At 45.6% G+C, this 13,460-nt stretch overlaps 1 protein-coding gene across 11 annotated transcripts in view; it reads left to right on the forward strand.

Annotated features, from left to right (window-relative positions):
- LOC132021748 (solute carrier family 23 member 2) overlaps positions 1–13,460 on the forward strand; it is a 131,451-nt gene that overhangs the window by 92,495 nt on the left and 25,496 nt on the right. For all 11 annotated transcript variants that reach the window (XM_059406578.1, XM_059406576.1, XM_059406580.1 and 8 more), the window contains 3 exons: positions 6,465–6,553; positions 7,585–7,655; positions 8,601–8,782. In XM_059406578.1, coding sequence (XP_059262561.1) covers positions 6,465–6,553; positions 7,585–7,655; positions 8,601–8,782 — 342 coding nt within the window. The remainder of the gene's footprint in view (positions 1–6,464; positions 6,554–7,584; positions 7,656–8,600; positions 8,783–13,460) is intronic.

Consider the following 13,460-nt stretch of genomic DNA (forward strand, 5'->3'; position numbering starts at 1 on the left):
CAGGGGGGCAAGGGCTAGGCTGTCTGGCTGAGCATCATGTCCTTGGTCCATGTGGTAGGTGGTTGCGTGCACTCCTCAGCCACACTGACAGCGTCCCCTGGCCAGGGTGGGGCCCTGAATCTGTCTCAGGCCATCAGAAAATGGTTAGGGTACGTCATCCACTCCTCGTGCGGCCTGAGCACCCGCCACCTCTCCACTGAGCCTACTCAGGTTTAGCTCCTTCAACACTGGCTTTTCCAGGATATTTCCCCTTCATTTGACATGCTGTTTCTCTGTGAGCGTTTCTGATGCTCCCGGGGCTAGGAGACTTAGTACATGTGGGGTTATCGAATTCAGTTATCCACGAAAGTGTTTTAGGCTAACAAAGTCTTGACTGGAAGTAGTTGATACTGTTACACTTGACAAGGAGGTTATCAAAATCATATCCAGCTAGCCCTCATGAATTCCTGTGCTCTGTCTGGACAAAGCCCCGGCTGTGAGCTGTGGCTTGGGAGGGAAGCGAGTTGGCTGCTTCCACTGAGGATCTCCAGGACTCTGTGACTGGAAGTGCTGACTGGAGCGTTCATCTAATTTTAGCATTTGCCTGTAAAACAAGAACAGCACATACTTGAAGAGAAAATATTATACTTGGGGGTGAAAAACAGAAAAGATAACACTTGTCTTTAGTGAGGAGGTTTTGTTTTGTTTTGTTTTATTTAGTCAATCCAGAATGGATTAGAGATCCAAATGCAAGAATCATGGAACTATATAAGTATTAGAATAAAACAAGGGTTAAATCCTATATAACCTAGAAGTAGGGAAAGACTTTTAAACTAGGACTCAAACCCCCAAAACAAAAGGATAACAAATTTGATAACATTAAATATAAAAAATTTTAAACTTTACATTGTAAAAATATACCATAAAAATGACAAACTGGGAAAGTATTTCTAATGTATCACAGATAAAGTCCAAATCTCTAATACAGAAAGGACTCTTAAAAGTCCAAGTATTTTAAGAATGAAAGAATATATTTTTATTTATTTCTTCCATTTTAAAAAATATTTTAAAAATTTTAAATTTCAATGTAGTTAACATAGTGTTATGTTAGTTTCTTGTATATAAGACAGTGATTCAACAATTCCATACGTCACCCAGTGCTTACCACAAGTGTACTTTTTAAAAAAAAATTAACGTGTAATATATTACTTGTCTGTGAATCATCAGTCTTACATAATTCATAGCACTCACCATAGCACATACTCTCCCCAGTGTCCATCACCCAGCCACCCTATCCCTCCTACCCCACTCCCCTCCAGCAACCTCAGTTTGTTTCCTGAGATTAAGATTCTCTTACGGTTTGTCTCCCTCCTGATCCCATCTTGTTTCAATTTTTTCCCTCCCTACCCCTACAACCCCCCCACCGCATCTCAAAATCCTCCTATCAGAGAGATCATATAATTGTCTTTCTCTGATTGACTTATTTCTCTTAGCATAATACCCTCTAGTTCCATCCATGGCGTTGCAATTTTGGGGGGTTTTGATGACTGCATAGTATTCCATTGTGTGGGGGGGTGTGCACACGTATGCGTTTGTGTATATATGTATGTATGTATACCACATCTTTATCCAGTAATCTGTTGATGGACATCTAGGTTCTTTCCATAGTTTGGCTATTGTGGACATTGCTGCTATAAACATTCAGGTGCATGTGCCCCTTTGGATCACTACATTTGTATCTTTAGGGTAAATACCCAGTTGCGTGATTGCTGAGTCGTAGGGTGGCTCTGTTTTCAACTTTTTGAGGAACCTCCATTCTGTTTTCCAGAATGGTTTCACCAGCTACAAGTGAACATATTTTAAAAAGGTTCCAAAAATTATGTAGGCAGAAAAAGCAGAAGACATGAATAGATCATAGAAAAGTTCTTCTCCATATGTAAGATTGTCAATTTATAATAATTAAACTAAAGCTACTCTCAGATACCACTTCTCACCTTTGGTAGATTCACAAAAAATAAAAATTTCAATGAGCCACTCTGATGGCAAGACTGTAGAAGAACATCTTATACATTGCTGTCAGGAGTGAAAATAGTTCAACCCTTATAAAGAATTTTACAATATCTAGAGTATATATGCATTTACCATTTGATCTAGCAATCCCACTTACAGAAATTTACACTGAAGATACACTCCCATACATGCAAAACAGTGCCCCAAAGTTGTTTATTGCTATATCATTTGTAATGGCAAAATATTTAACAACTCAAATGCGTATCTGCAGGAGACTGGCTGCTGTTTGTGCATCACACACTATAGTCCATGCAGCCCTGAGAAGAAATGGGGGCGATCTCTGTAGTGGTAGAGAGTAAGTTCCAGGATATGCAGGAAAAAACAAGTGGCAAAAAAGTGTGAGTGCAGTCATGGGAACAAGGATAATTACGAAGGAAGGAAAATGGTTACCTGTAGGAAGTAGCTGAGAATGGGATGGAAGGGATGAGGTAGGAGTGAGACTCTTCTGGTATCTCTCTCTGTGGTTTGATTTTTAAACTGTACAAATGTTCAACATGCTCAAAACCTAAATCTGAAAGGATGAAGAAAAGCAAATCCTAAAATTACAGAAACCCATGAGCCTAACTACATGTCAAATTGCTAACCACACAGAAAAGAATTCATTCACAGACTTCAGAACACAGTACTTTCCATGCCCTGAATGGGATGGAAAACAGAAATCTTAAGTCTTTTTTTTTTTTTTTTTAAGAGTTTATTCAACAGAGAGAGCACAGGCAGATGGAACGGCAGGCAGAGGGCAAGGGAGAAGCAGGCCCCCTGCTAAGCAGGGATCCTGACCTGAGGCTTGATCCCAGGACCCTGAGATCTTGACCTGAGCTGAAGGCAGACACGTTAGCCAAATGAGCCACCCAGGTGCCCCAAAATATTAATAGCCTTAATAATCTTAGTAGTCTTTTTTTTTTTTAAAGGATTTCATTTATTTATTCATGAGAGACAGAGAGGCAGAGGCTGAGCAGGGAGCCTGATGCAGGACTCTTGATCCCAGGACTCTGGGATCATGACCTGAACCGAAGGCAGACGCCCAACCATCTGAGCCACCCAGGTCCCTTTAGTAGTCTTGTTAGTTATGGTTTTGGTGTAATTCTGTGCTGTATTCTGTTACAGGATAAACCAAATGAATAACATATTGATGGTGATGGAAATCGGGACGCTCAGTGTAGGGAAAGGAGAGACATAAATATGGAAAGAAAGGAGATAATACTGGGCTGAGCTACAGGTGTCATTGTGACCCCACGATTCAACAATGAATCCTAGCTCTATTCACTAAATGCCACCCTAGTAACTGTGAGCACACCTGGTGTTTCATCTCGGTTTCTAAATCCCACTCTCCACTAAAATGGACTGGGCTTCCTCGGCAGCTCGGGGGTTGTTTTTTCTGTCACTGTAAAGCAGTAAATCCCTTTACTGGCACAGGGGTAGTCTGCCTTTGTGGTGCCTGGTGCCTCAGCTTTAGCCAGAAATGATTATTCCGTATGCAGACTGGAGGCCTCATCCGAGACTGATGCACCAGGCCAGGGTGAGATGCAGAAATTGCTGTTTTCAACCAGCACCCCAGGGATCATGAAGCAGCTTCCTGGCAGCTTGCAGGGTGACTTGGAGAAGTCGCGGACAGAAAAGCCTGAGTTATAGGGGAAAGCATTTTGAACCCGAGGAAGGAGATCTTGGAATGTTTCCTGGAGGACGTGGTATTTTCTCTGTGCCTTTGAATGAAGAATAAAAATTGATTGTTGGAAGTGAGTTGATGACTGAGAAGGGCAAAGGCTCAGAAGTGAGAAGCTAGAGTGCAGGTCTGTGAAGGGGCTGTTGAGAAAGAGCATGGGGCCCGGGGCTCTGGTCTCCTGGGTTCAGAGGAGGAAATGGGACGCCTCCAACTGAGTTCTAAAGAAAATAAGGCTGAGGTTAGGTTTTTCTCCATCCTAAGGCTAGAGCCCGACATGGGAATGCGTCAGCACAGTAAAGGTGCCTGTCTGCTCAGATTTGTTTCCTCATAACGTTTAGGGGCACTATTAACCTTAAAAGCTCATCTGCAAAAACCCACCACCTCTTCCCGTGTTTCAGATAATACTTTTCCTCTACACTGGGGCAGCACACTTTGCCTGTAAAGGGACAAGCAGTAAACATTTTGGGCTCTGTGGTCTCTCTTGGGATTACTAGGCTCTACCATTGTAACCCCAAAGCAGCTGCAGACAACTGTGGCTGTGTCCTGGGGAAACCTTCCTCACAAAGACAAGTCATTTGCTAGATTGGGTTCATGGGCTGGTTTGCCAGCCCCCAGTGTAAAGAAAGGCACAGTTTGATTCGTTTCCCTTCCTGCTGTCAGGACAAAGTAAAAGAGTGGGCAGTCCTGCCCACAATGGGGGAGCCCGGGGACCCAAGGTGGTGACTGGTGTGTGACCAAGTGTAGAGGGATGAGCCCTGTGCAGGCAGAAGGTCAGCTGTCTGCTGGGGAAGAGCTTCAGAAAGCCCCGTCAGCCCCTGAGAGTATCTAGTGTGTACAGCAGCCACCCCTGTCCTCCTGCCAGTGCTGTGTGGGGTGGGCAGTGTGCTCGGGGTTGAACCATGAACGTGTGAGCCAGCCCTTTCCAGAGTCCTGCGAGCCTGGGGTAGAACAGGTGGGGATTTTCTGTTACCACACACTTTCAAAGGAATGCAGGAGCCCCAGTTGCTTGAAATGAGGGAGATTCTTTGCACCTGTGTTCTCAGCACCTTTGGTCATGGTTAAGCCATAAAATATTTGCCCTGAAAGGTGCCCAGGTGATGGTCTGGTCCAGACGAGGTCAGGAGTAGTTCATGTCCCTGGGAGTGGAACCCAGAGCCAGTCTTTACTTTGCTACCAGTGAGTCAAGCAGTATGGTGTCGATGGCACCATTTCTAGGACGAGGTCTCTAAATGCAATCCATGTTATGTGGCCCTGGGATATGATGCTGAAAATCCAAAACGATAGTAAAGCAGATGCTATTTGGGTCATTTGAGATGGCATCCATTCCAGATGAGATGTTGACCTCCTTTTGCCCCTTCAGAGCATTTCTGAAAATTTATCCAACCAAACAGTGTTTTCCTTTAATGTATATTCCCACTTCAGGTCACCTTCACTCCCACTTTCGATGGTACTGTGCTCTGGGCCCTTCTGACAGGTAATCGTAAATGGACGGTTGGTAGAGGGCGTGCCCACATGAATGACGGCCGGCAATGCCTCTGGTCTGCCCTGTGCAGCCCTATGGCACCCTGGCGCCAGCCAGCATCCTGCCTGCTCACAGTGATTTCATGGCATGACTGAAACAGCCAGGAGAACAAGAGAATCTTGAGCCCGTGGCTGGCGCAGAGAGGTGTGTGCCAGCGCTGGGCTTGTAACAAGGCTCCTTCAGCCAGAGCCACCTCCTCTTAGCCCACTTCCTGTTCCAGTTGGGGTCAGATGTGCTGTCAGAGCACAGGGGGGCATGTGCCGGGTGCCGGTCCACTGGCCAGGACGCTGACACAAGGCTGCTGGGGAATATTTCAGAAGGATCTCTACATCTGGGAGTTGCCAGCCCTGCCAATAGAAGGAGTCATTTTTAGATTTCACCCTGAAAAGATTAAAAATAGCAGTCAAGTTCTCATGTTAGCCTGTAAAGCTACCTTCATACATTTATAGTTGAAATGTTGTACACATTCAAAAATCTTTTGAATTTGAGTAGCTTAGGTGTTCAAAAAGGCAGCATGGAGTATCTAAAATGTAATTGAATGGTGGCATTTGAGGATTGAAGGCAGGAGATTTTACAGAGAGTCTGCATGCTTTCGGGGTTCTTTAAAAATAGGGTTTAGAACTCTTGAGTATTTTTTATGATTAAGCAGGATGTTATATCTACTGCTGATTTGTAACTTACAGCTTTTCTTTCCTCAGTAGTTCTAGATCACTAATGTGATTATGATGCTTATCCTGTAGGATTTAGGGCAGTTTTTGATTTACAAAATGGAATGATGGGTTGGGGGGATAGATTTTTCTCCTGTGATAACCAATAAAGATGTGAAGGGGAAGAGGAGGAGGGTGGTAAATTGGAAGACACACCCGTGTTTAAGAAGGAGCTCACAAGCTCAGCAGGAGAGCAAGACGCCCGAATGCCCGACATCCCCCACCCCCGAGGGGAAAGGTGGTGATGGCAGGGCCTGGTATTGGGGTGTGGGCACTGACCACAGGGCTCCCCCAGGGCCCATGCAGGGCTGTGTTTGGGGAGAGCAGCAGGAGGGGAGGACGGAGAAGCTGGCGGCCCTGGCCGCGTGCAGAGGAGATCTGTGTAGCCCGGGGCTCTTTCTCCCGCGCGTGCCTGCATTTACTCATGTGCTGTGTGTCTATGGAAAAGACTGTTAAGCTGTCAAATCGTGAACTACCTCGGTAGTTCCTGATGCCGTGATCATGGTTTTGGTCTCGTTTCTTTTAGGTTACCCCTGTTTCAGGCCAGTGCTTTTGCATTTCTGGCCCCTGCTCGAGCCATCCTGTCTTTAGATAAATGGAAATGTAACACCACAGGTAACTGCAGTTATTTCCACGTACGTCATTGGGGTCCCTTAGCGCAGGTGATAGAAGGGAGGCCTGGACGTGCTGCCCTCGGCGGCCTTAAATCCTTTCTGGAATCAGGCACAGAACACAGAAGCAACAAACCGCTTAGAATACTCCAGTCTGTGGATCGTGTTTCTGTCTCTCTCTCTCCCCCACTCATTCATCCCTAACCCCAGAGCAAGTAAGGACCAGAAGGAGCCTCATTTCTCTATGCTAATGAAATTGATAAATATGGGAATGGACTAGAACAACATTTGTGCTATTTTTCTGCCTCTTTTCTTTCAGTGGATTTTATGAACCACCAGTAATCACTCTCTTTGCTGCATCAGCATCCCTTCTCTGAACCATCTTTGCTTTTGAAGGACCTGGCTGCTTTGGTTTTCTGCAAATGACTTTCACTCCCCACCCCCACCCCACCCCGTTAGTGATTACAGAGATCCTTAAATAGCCTGATAAGGTCAGGAAAAAATCAGATAGGGGGTTTGAGAAAAATCAGATAGTCCTGTTGTACTCTCAAAATACTGTTACACTTTTTGGCTCTAGGAGCAAAGTTTTCCAACCTTCGTTTCCTTCCTTGCTCCTAGGAGTTAGTTGGTGACCACGGATTTGATTTAGGAACTGGAAAAGGCCCTCTGTTTTCTCCAGACTTTAGAAAAACCTCAGTCAGCAGCCTTGCTATCAGGCATTTCAGTTAGTTCCGCTGCTTGCAAAGGTTGGTCTTTGTGTGAGGAGGCCACTAGCAGTATGAATCCCCAGTTCAGTCAGCTTTTGACGCTCCGGGAGCGCTCAGTCAATGACTACATGTGGTTACGTTAGCGTTGGGAGTCCACCTTTCAGTATGGTAAGCCATACTGTCGTAACAGGAATTTCAGGGATGGGTATTTTATACAAATATACGTAAAACAGAGAAGAAATTTCTCCTTACAAAGAGTGAAATGAATATATCCTGTGAAGCATCAGTGTCACTCCAAAAAAATACTGTCTTTGTTTTTGTTTTCAAGATGTTTCAGTGTCCAATGGAACCACAGAGCTGCTGCACACAGAGCACATTTGGTACCCCCGGATACGCGAGGTAAAACTTGAGCACGGTCTGCATGCGGCTTCTTTGTGTTTCTTCCCCGCTTCCCAAGAATTTGTGCTTCCTTGCGCTAAGCCCTCCTTTTCTTTTCCAACTTTGGACATGTTTATTTCTTCTGTGAAACTAAGGTGCCATCACTATGAAATGAAGTGTGCAGAAATGCTTTATGCCACCATCCAGTGTTGTTTCTTGCCCTTCATTTCCCTCCCTACCCCTTACCGTGTGCCCACGGACCGGATACACAACCTCCAGTGTAACTGGCCCAGCGGGACACGGCTCCCTGGCAGGGAGTGACAGAGGCTGGCCTATGGGCAGCAGAACTCTTCATCCCAGCCTGTGTTTGCCTGTGTGTGGGGAAGGAATTAAAGATACTGGTCTGCTGTGGTGCACTTGAACAGAACAGGGCAGGAGAACACAGCTGGGAGTCCTCAGCCATGAAGAATGGCTGACTGTTTATCCAGATCTTCCCAAACCTGGAAGATCTTTTACCATTAGTTCATAATGGACGCAGACACAGCCCTTCCCCACTGTAGGAGGGTTCTTTTAGAATTTGTATCAATAATACCTCCTTCTCCATATCCCTCAGGGACTCACTCTAGAGTCTGTGCTGGAGTGTTCCTCTGAGGCTGGCTTTGAATGTCCCATGTCTTGAGCGGGAATGATAACTCTCTCACTTGTCCATGGGGTGGCAGGTTGACGGTACATCTATCAGTGCCCGTTTATGTGATGCTCCTATAGTGACCATGTGATTCATAGGTTGGCTAGACCCCACTCACTCCACTGGTTTCTTTTGAGGCCTCAGGAATTTTCCAGCTGTGTCATGCCTGTTAGGTAGTAAGTCGCTGCTTGGCAGAACTGTCCAGTGTGATTGTGGGTGACATTTGGAGTGTACGATCTACAGGCTGCTCACTCTCCTGTCTCTGGCCTCTCTCGTTCCAGATCCAGGGCGCCATCATCATGTCCTCACTGATAGAAGTGGTCATTGGCCTCCTCGGCCTGCCTGGGGCTCTGCTGAAATACATCGGGCCCCTGACCATTACACCCACGGTGGCTCTCATCGGGCTGTCCGGCTTCCAGGCAGCAGGAGAGAGAGCGGGGAAGCACTGGGGCATCGCCATGCTGTGAGTGCTCTGGACCGCTTGGCACAGACTGTCAGCACCTCCCCTTCCCACCACCCAGCGGCAGCCTCGGCGGTGTGGGATGGGGGGGTTCGTGGTGTTATGAGCATTTACACAGAGCTTAGGAGATAGGTGGTGTTTTTTTTTGTTGTTTTTTTTTTTTTTTTTTAAACTTGATCTGTTTCTTGGCAGAAAGTTATTGAAGGGTTTAAGTCCCAGAGGTTGGGGAGTGACATTGCAGTCAAGGTATTCCAAAGACCTGTTTGGCAGCCATGTGTAGAGTGAGGGTTGTAAGGCTTCGGGCTTTAGGAAGGGGGTATAAAATGGTGATGCCATTAGTTTTTAACTTTTGAGGTCATGCCAAGTCTCTTGCATACATGAATGGAAAACACTGAGAAGCCAGATCCTATAGGTGAGACTCAAAAAAACCCTTCCCGATTGGCAGGAGACAGGGATGCTATAGGACTGTATGTTGGCATTGATAGGAGATGTGACTCCCCAGGCTCCTGCCTGAGTCCTGCCAGGCATTGCTGGTCCTTCAGTGTGGAAGTGCGAGTCCATTAAAGATGTCATTTACCCCTTGATGTGTTGTCAGAAAAGACATCCAGGACCTTGGTAATATTATAAGATTGATTATTAGAGCCATAGAACTCTATACCACAAATAGAACCCACATTCTTTTTGTGTGCCTGAAGAGCACATATAAGAGTTGATCTTGTCAGAGGGAAATGGTACAAAACCTGGAATTTTGCCAATCAGTGAAATTCCTAAAACCAAGTAAATAATCATAGAAAGGAATTTTCTAGTTGTTTTGTTTTGTAAGATCTTCTGTAATTGTCTAACAGCATGCGCCCTGCCTGAGCCTGTGCTTTGGTACAGCTTTGTATGCACTGTAAGTTAAGGTAGGCACTGCCGCTCGCCCCATTCAACAGGAAAAGAAGCAGAGGCACAAAGAGGCAAAGTTCGTTGCCCAAGCTTGCACAGCCAGTAGGTGGCTGCCATGGTTTTCAGAACTCAAACAGTTTGACCAGAATTTACCCTGTAACACTTAATCCTGCCGGTCTGTGCTGGAACGAGTAAAGTGCATCCTTGCGAAATTATAATCCATCTCTCCTTACAGATTAAGGTATGTGGAAATGTCCAGGATTGTTCTTAATTTTCTCATTTTACTTAAGGTTGGTCAGTATTGCCCACACCAGCACGGGTGTGTAGAAGGGCGTGGAAGAATGTCTGTTCAGTGAAATGCAGTAAGTTGCAAGAAGGAGAAGATGTAATTACCATCACACGGTAATTAGAAACCAGCAGCAAAAGGGTGAACAAAACCCCAGATCACTTAGAAGCTGGAAAGTGCTGTTATAAATCGCTCCTAGTCAGAGGGGAAATTGAAAGTTCACAATTACTGATAATTTTAGAAGATTAGGGTAAGAACCGACCAATCCCACAGAGCAGTCAGAGTTCTAAAAAAAATGCACAGTCTTAGGGTGCCTGGGTGGCTGTCTGCTTATTCCTCTCCCTCTGCTCTCCCCTGCACCACTCTCACTCTCTCAAATAAATTTTAAAAATCTTAAAAAACAAACAAACAAGCCCACACAATCTTAAAGGCAAAGTACATGAAGAGCTTATCTCTAGAATCTAGAAAAACAGGATAAAAATGGAGGCTAATGGAAGCAGGGGACCAAAAATTAATATATATACAAAAATACAGAAAAAATAAAAGTGAAGAATCCCAACATTGGTTCTTTGGAAAATAACACATGGACACGCTTCTGGCAAGGCTAACTGAGCAGGGAAGGGGGTGAAGGCCCAAATGGAGGATAAAGCTCTAGGTCCATGGAGGAAGAGTTCTAGCTGTGCTTGCTGTCCCCAAATTTAAAAAGAATGACAGCAAATTAATAAAATGGGTGGTTTCCAGAAAAACATAAAAACCCAAACAGGCTCCTCCTCACCCTGATCATTCAATGCCAGGGTTCCTCAGAACCTGGTTTCAGGCTGCCTCCCCACCACATGCTTTTCCCCTGGGGGACCCCGTCTAGTGCACAACCCTGGCAAGCCTCTATTATGCTGGTGACTTCCACAGAAGCCTGAAGCCAGACCTCCAGACGCTAGACTTCAGGTCCAAGCCCTGGCCTGCACCCTCCAGGTGCTGGGACACAAGACACCTCAAACTTCAGAGGAAGAAAGGGTCAAGCTTTTGACTCCCAAACCACTCCTCCCCTCCTGCCATCTTGTTCTCGATCAGAGCCACAATACACAGCCAGCTGGTGAAGCCAGAAGTCCTGCAGGTGTCCCTGATTCTTTGCTTCCTCTCTCTCCCCACGTCCACGCCATCTTTCTGCCTCACCTCCAGAGCCCGTCCCGCCACTGGACAGTCCTCATCCTCGGTCATTGCTTCCAGACTGGTCTCCAACTTCTGCTTGCTCCCTTCTTGCCCATTCACAGCCCTGTGAAGTACTTGGTCACTCTCTACTCCTTTCTCTACCTTGTGAAACTCTACTTGGACACAAGCTAGAATTTTGGAAGCTTGTAGGTCTTTTCGTTGTCTGTGTCTGAAGCCTTCCTCACAGTCCCTCATTCTATTTATATCTCGCACTGGGCACTTGGGGCCTTTTCACTCTGGAATCTCAGACATTTGGGGGTGGGGGTGGGGTGGAAATGATCCTGAATTATTTCAAGGATGCCTTCCTCCCCTCCATTCCTGCTTGTCCCTTTCTGGAACTTTTAGAATGTTGGACCTTCCAAGCCCTTCCTCTGCTTTCCAAATCATTTTTGTCTCTGTTCATGGGAAATTTCCTCAGTTGTTTCTGTGTATCCATTGTCCATCTTTTCCTTTTGGCTCTCCTGTTTTTTAGTTTCCAGCCAACTCCTTTTGTACTTGGGCTACCAGTTCTGTAAGGCTTCAGCTCAGTTCTGGTCCCCTTGGCACCTCCAGCACCTGGCCCACTGCCTGTGTTTAGTAAGCACCTCATAATAAGCAAGGGGAGGACTGGGGCTTGTGAGTATACCCCTGATGCAGGAAGAGGCAAGAATGCTGTCAGAGGATTTTATCTCTAATAAAAGTTCTGGGCTCCAGTGGTTAGTGAGTATATTGTATTTCAAGGAAGGGCAAATTCCCACACTCATTAAGTGGTTCTGGCACTTTGAGAAACCAGGGAAACTTCCCAGCCAGTTTTATCTACATGGCAGATTCTTTTTTTTTTTTTTTTTTAAGATTTTATTTATTTATTTGACAGACAGAGATCACAAGTAGGCAGAGAGGCAGGCAGAGGGGGCAGGGGGGAAGCAGGCTCCCTGCTGAGCAGAAAGCCCAATGTTGGGCTCCATCCCAGGACCCTGGGATCATGACCTGAGCAGAAGGCAGAGGCTTGAACCCACTGAGCCACTCAGGCACCCCTACATGGCAGATTCTGACAGAGCTAATACCGTAGGGAGGTTCTGGACCAACATTTTCTTTCCTCCCTATGGCTGGTGTCAAGCCTCAAGCTTAGTACAGATTTGTTTAGGTAGTGGCATGCCAAAGCTCAGCATCTTTTTCTACTTTGTCTCCTTGTGATCTTTTATTTATTTTTTTTTAAAGATTTTATTTATTTCACAGACAGAGATCACAAATAGAGAGGCAGGAAGAGAGAGAGGGAAGCAGGCTCTCTGCTGAGCAGAGAGACCAATGTGGGGCTCTATTCCAGGACCCTGGGATCATGACCTGAGCCAAAGGCAGAGACTTTAACCCACTGAGCAACCCAGGCGCCCCTGATCTTTTAAAAGGCAAGTGTGCAGAAGACTCTTTTCAGAAAAAGGCCTTAGTGTACAGCTCTGCACACACAGTTTATTTTTTTAGTGCCATATCTAGTAGCATATTTTGGAAGAATGTTCTTTGGAACATGGTTTGGGAAAATGATTTTATAGATAATAATACAAAAGCCAGCACACTATGTGTGTCATTTTAGGAACTCAAGGATGATTAAATATTAGGGGAAAAAAGTTTATTTTTATTTTTTTTTTTTTTAAGATTTTATTTATTTGACAGAGATCATAAGTAGGCAGAGAGGCAGGTGGGGCGGGGGTGGGGGGAGCAGGCTCCCTGCTGAGTACAGAGCCTGATGCCAAGTTGGATCCCAGGACCCTGAGATCATGACCTGAGCCGAAGGCAGAGGCTTAACCCACTGAGCCACCCAGGTGCCCCCCGCCAAAAAAAGTTTTTAAAGATTTATTTGTCAGAGAGCAAGAACACAAGTGGGGCGTAGCAGTAGGCAAAGGGAGAAGCAGGCTCCCCGCTGAGCAGGGAGCCCAATGTAGGGCTCCATCCCAGGACCCTGAGATCATGACCTGAGCTGAAGGCAGATGCTTAATCAACTGAGCCACCCAGACGTCCCTAGAAAATTTATTATAGGCCCATGGTGGATTTAATTAATAAAAAACCATGATGACAACTACATCAGTCAAATTCAGTCTCTATCTCTGCTGCCAATTACTAGCAGTATGGGAATAGAAGGATCTTTCATGAATAAAAGTTTTAAGTGCCTCATCCTTTAACAGTGAGAGACAGATATCAGGCCTGCCTGCCGAAATCAGAAACCAAGATAAGCGTGTTTGTTATTACCAGTGTCATTTAAGATTGTTCTGGACGTGCTAGTCAGTGAAAAAGAAAATAAAGTAATATGGGCCATTCCCAAAGAAGTCAGAGAGA

The sequence above is a fragment of the Mustela nigripes genome, chromosome 7 (assembly GCF_022355385.1).
Source record: "Mustela nigripes isolate SB6536 chromosome 7, MUSNIG.SB6536, whole genome shotgun sequence".
Taxonomy (NCBI): Eukaryota; Metazoa; Chordata; class Mammalia; order Carnivora; family Mustelidae; genus Mustela; species Mustela nigripes.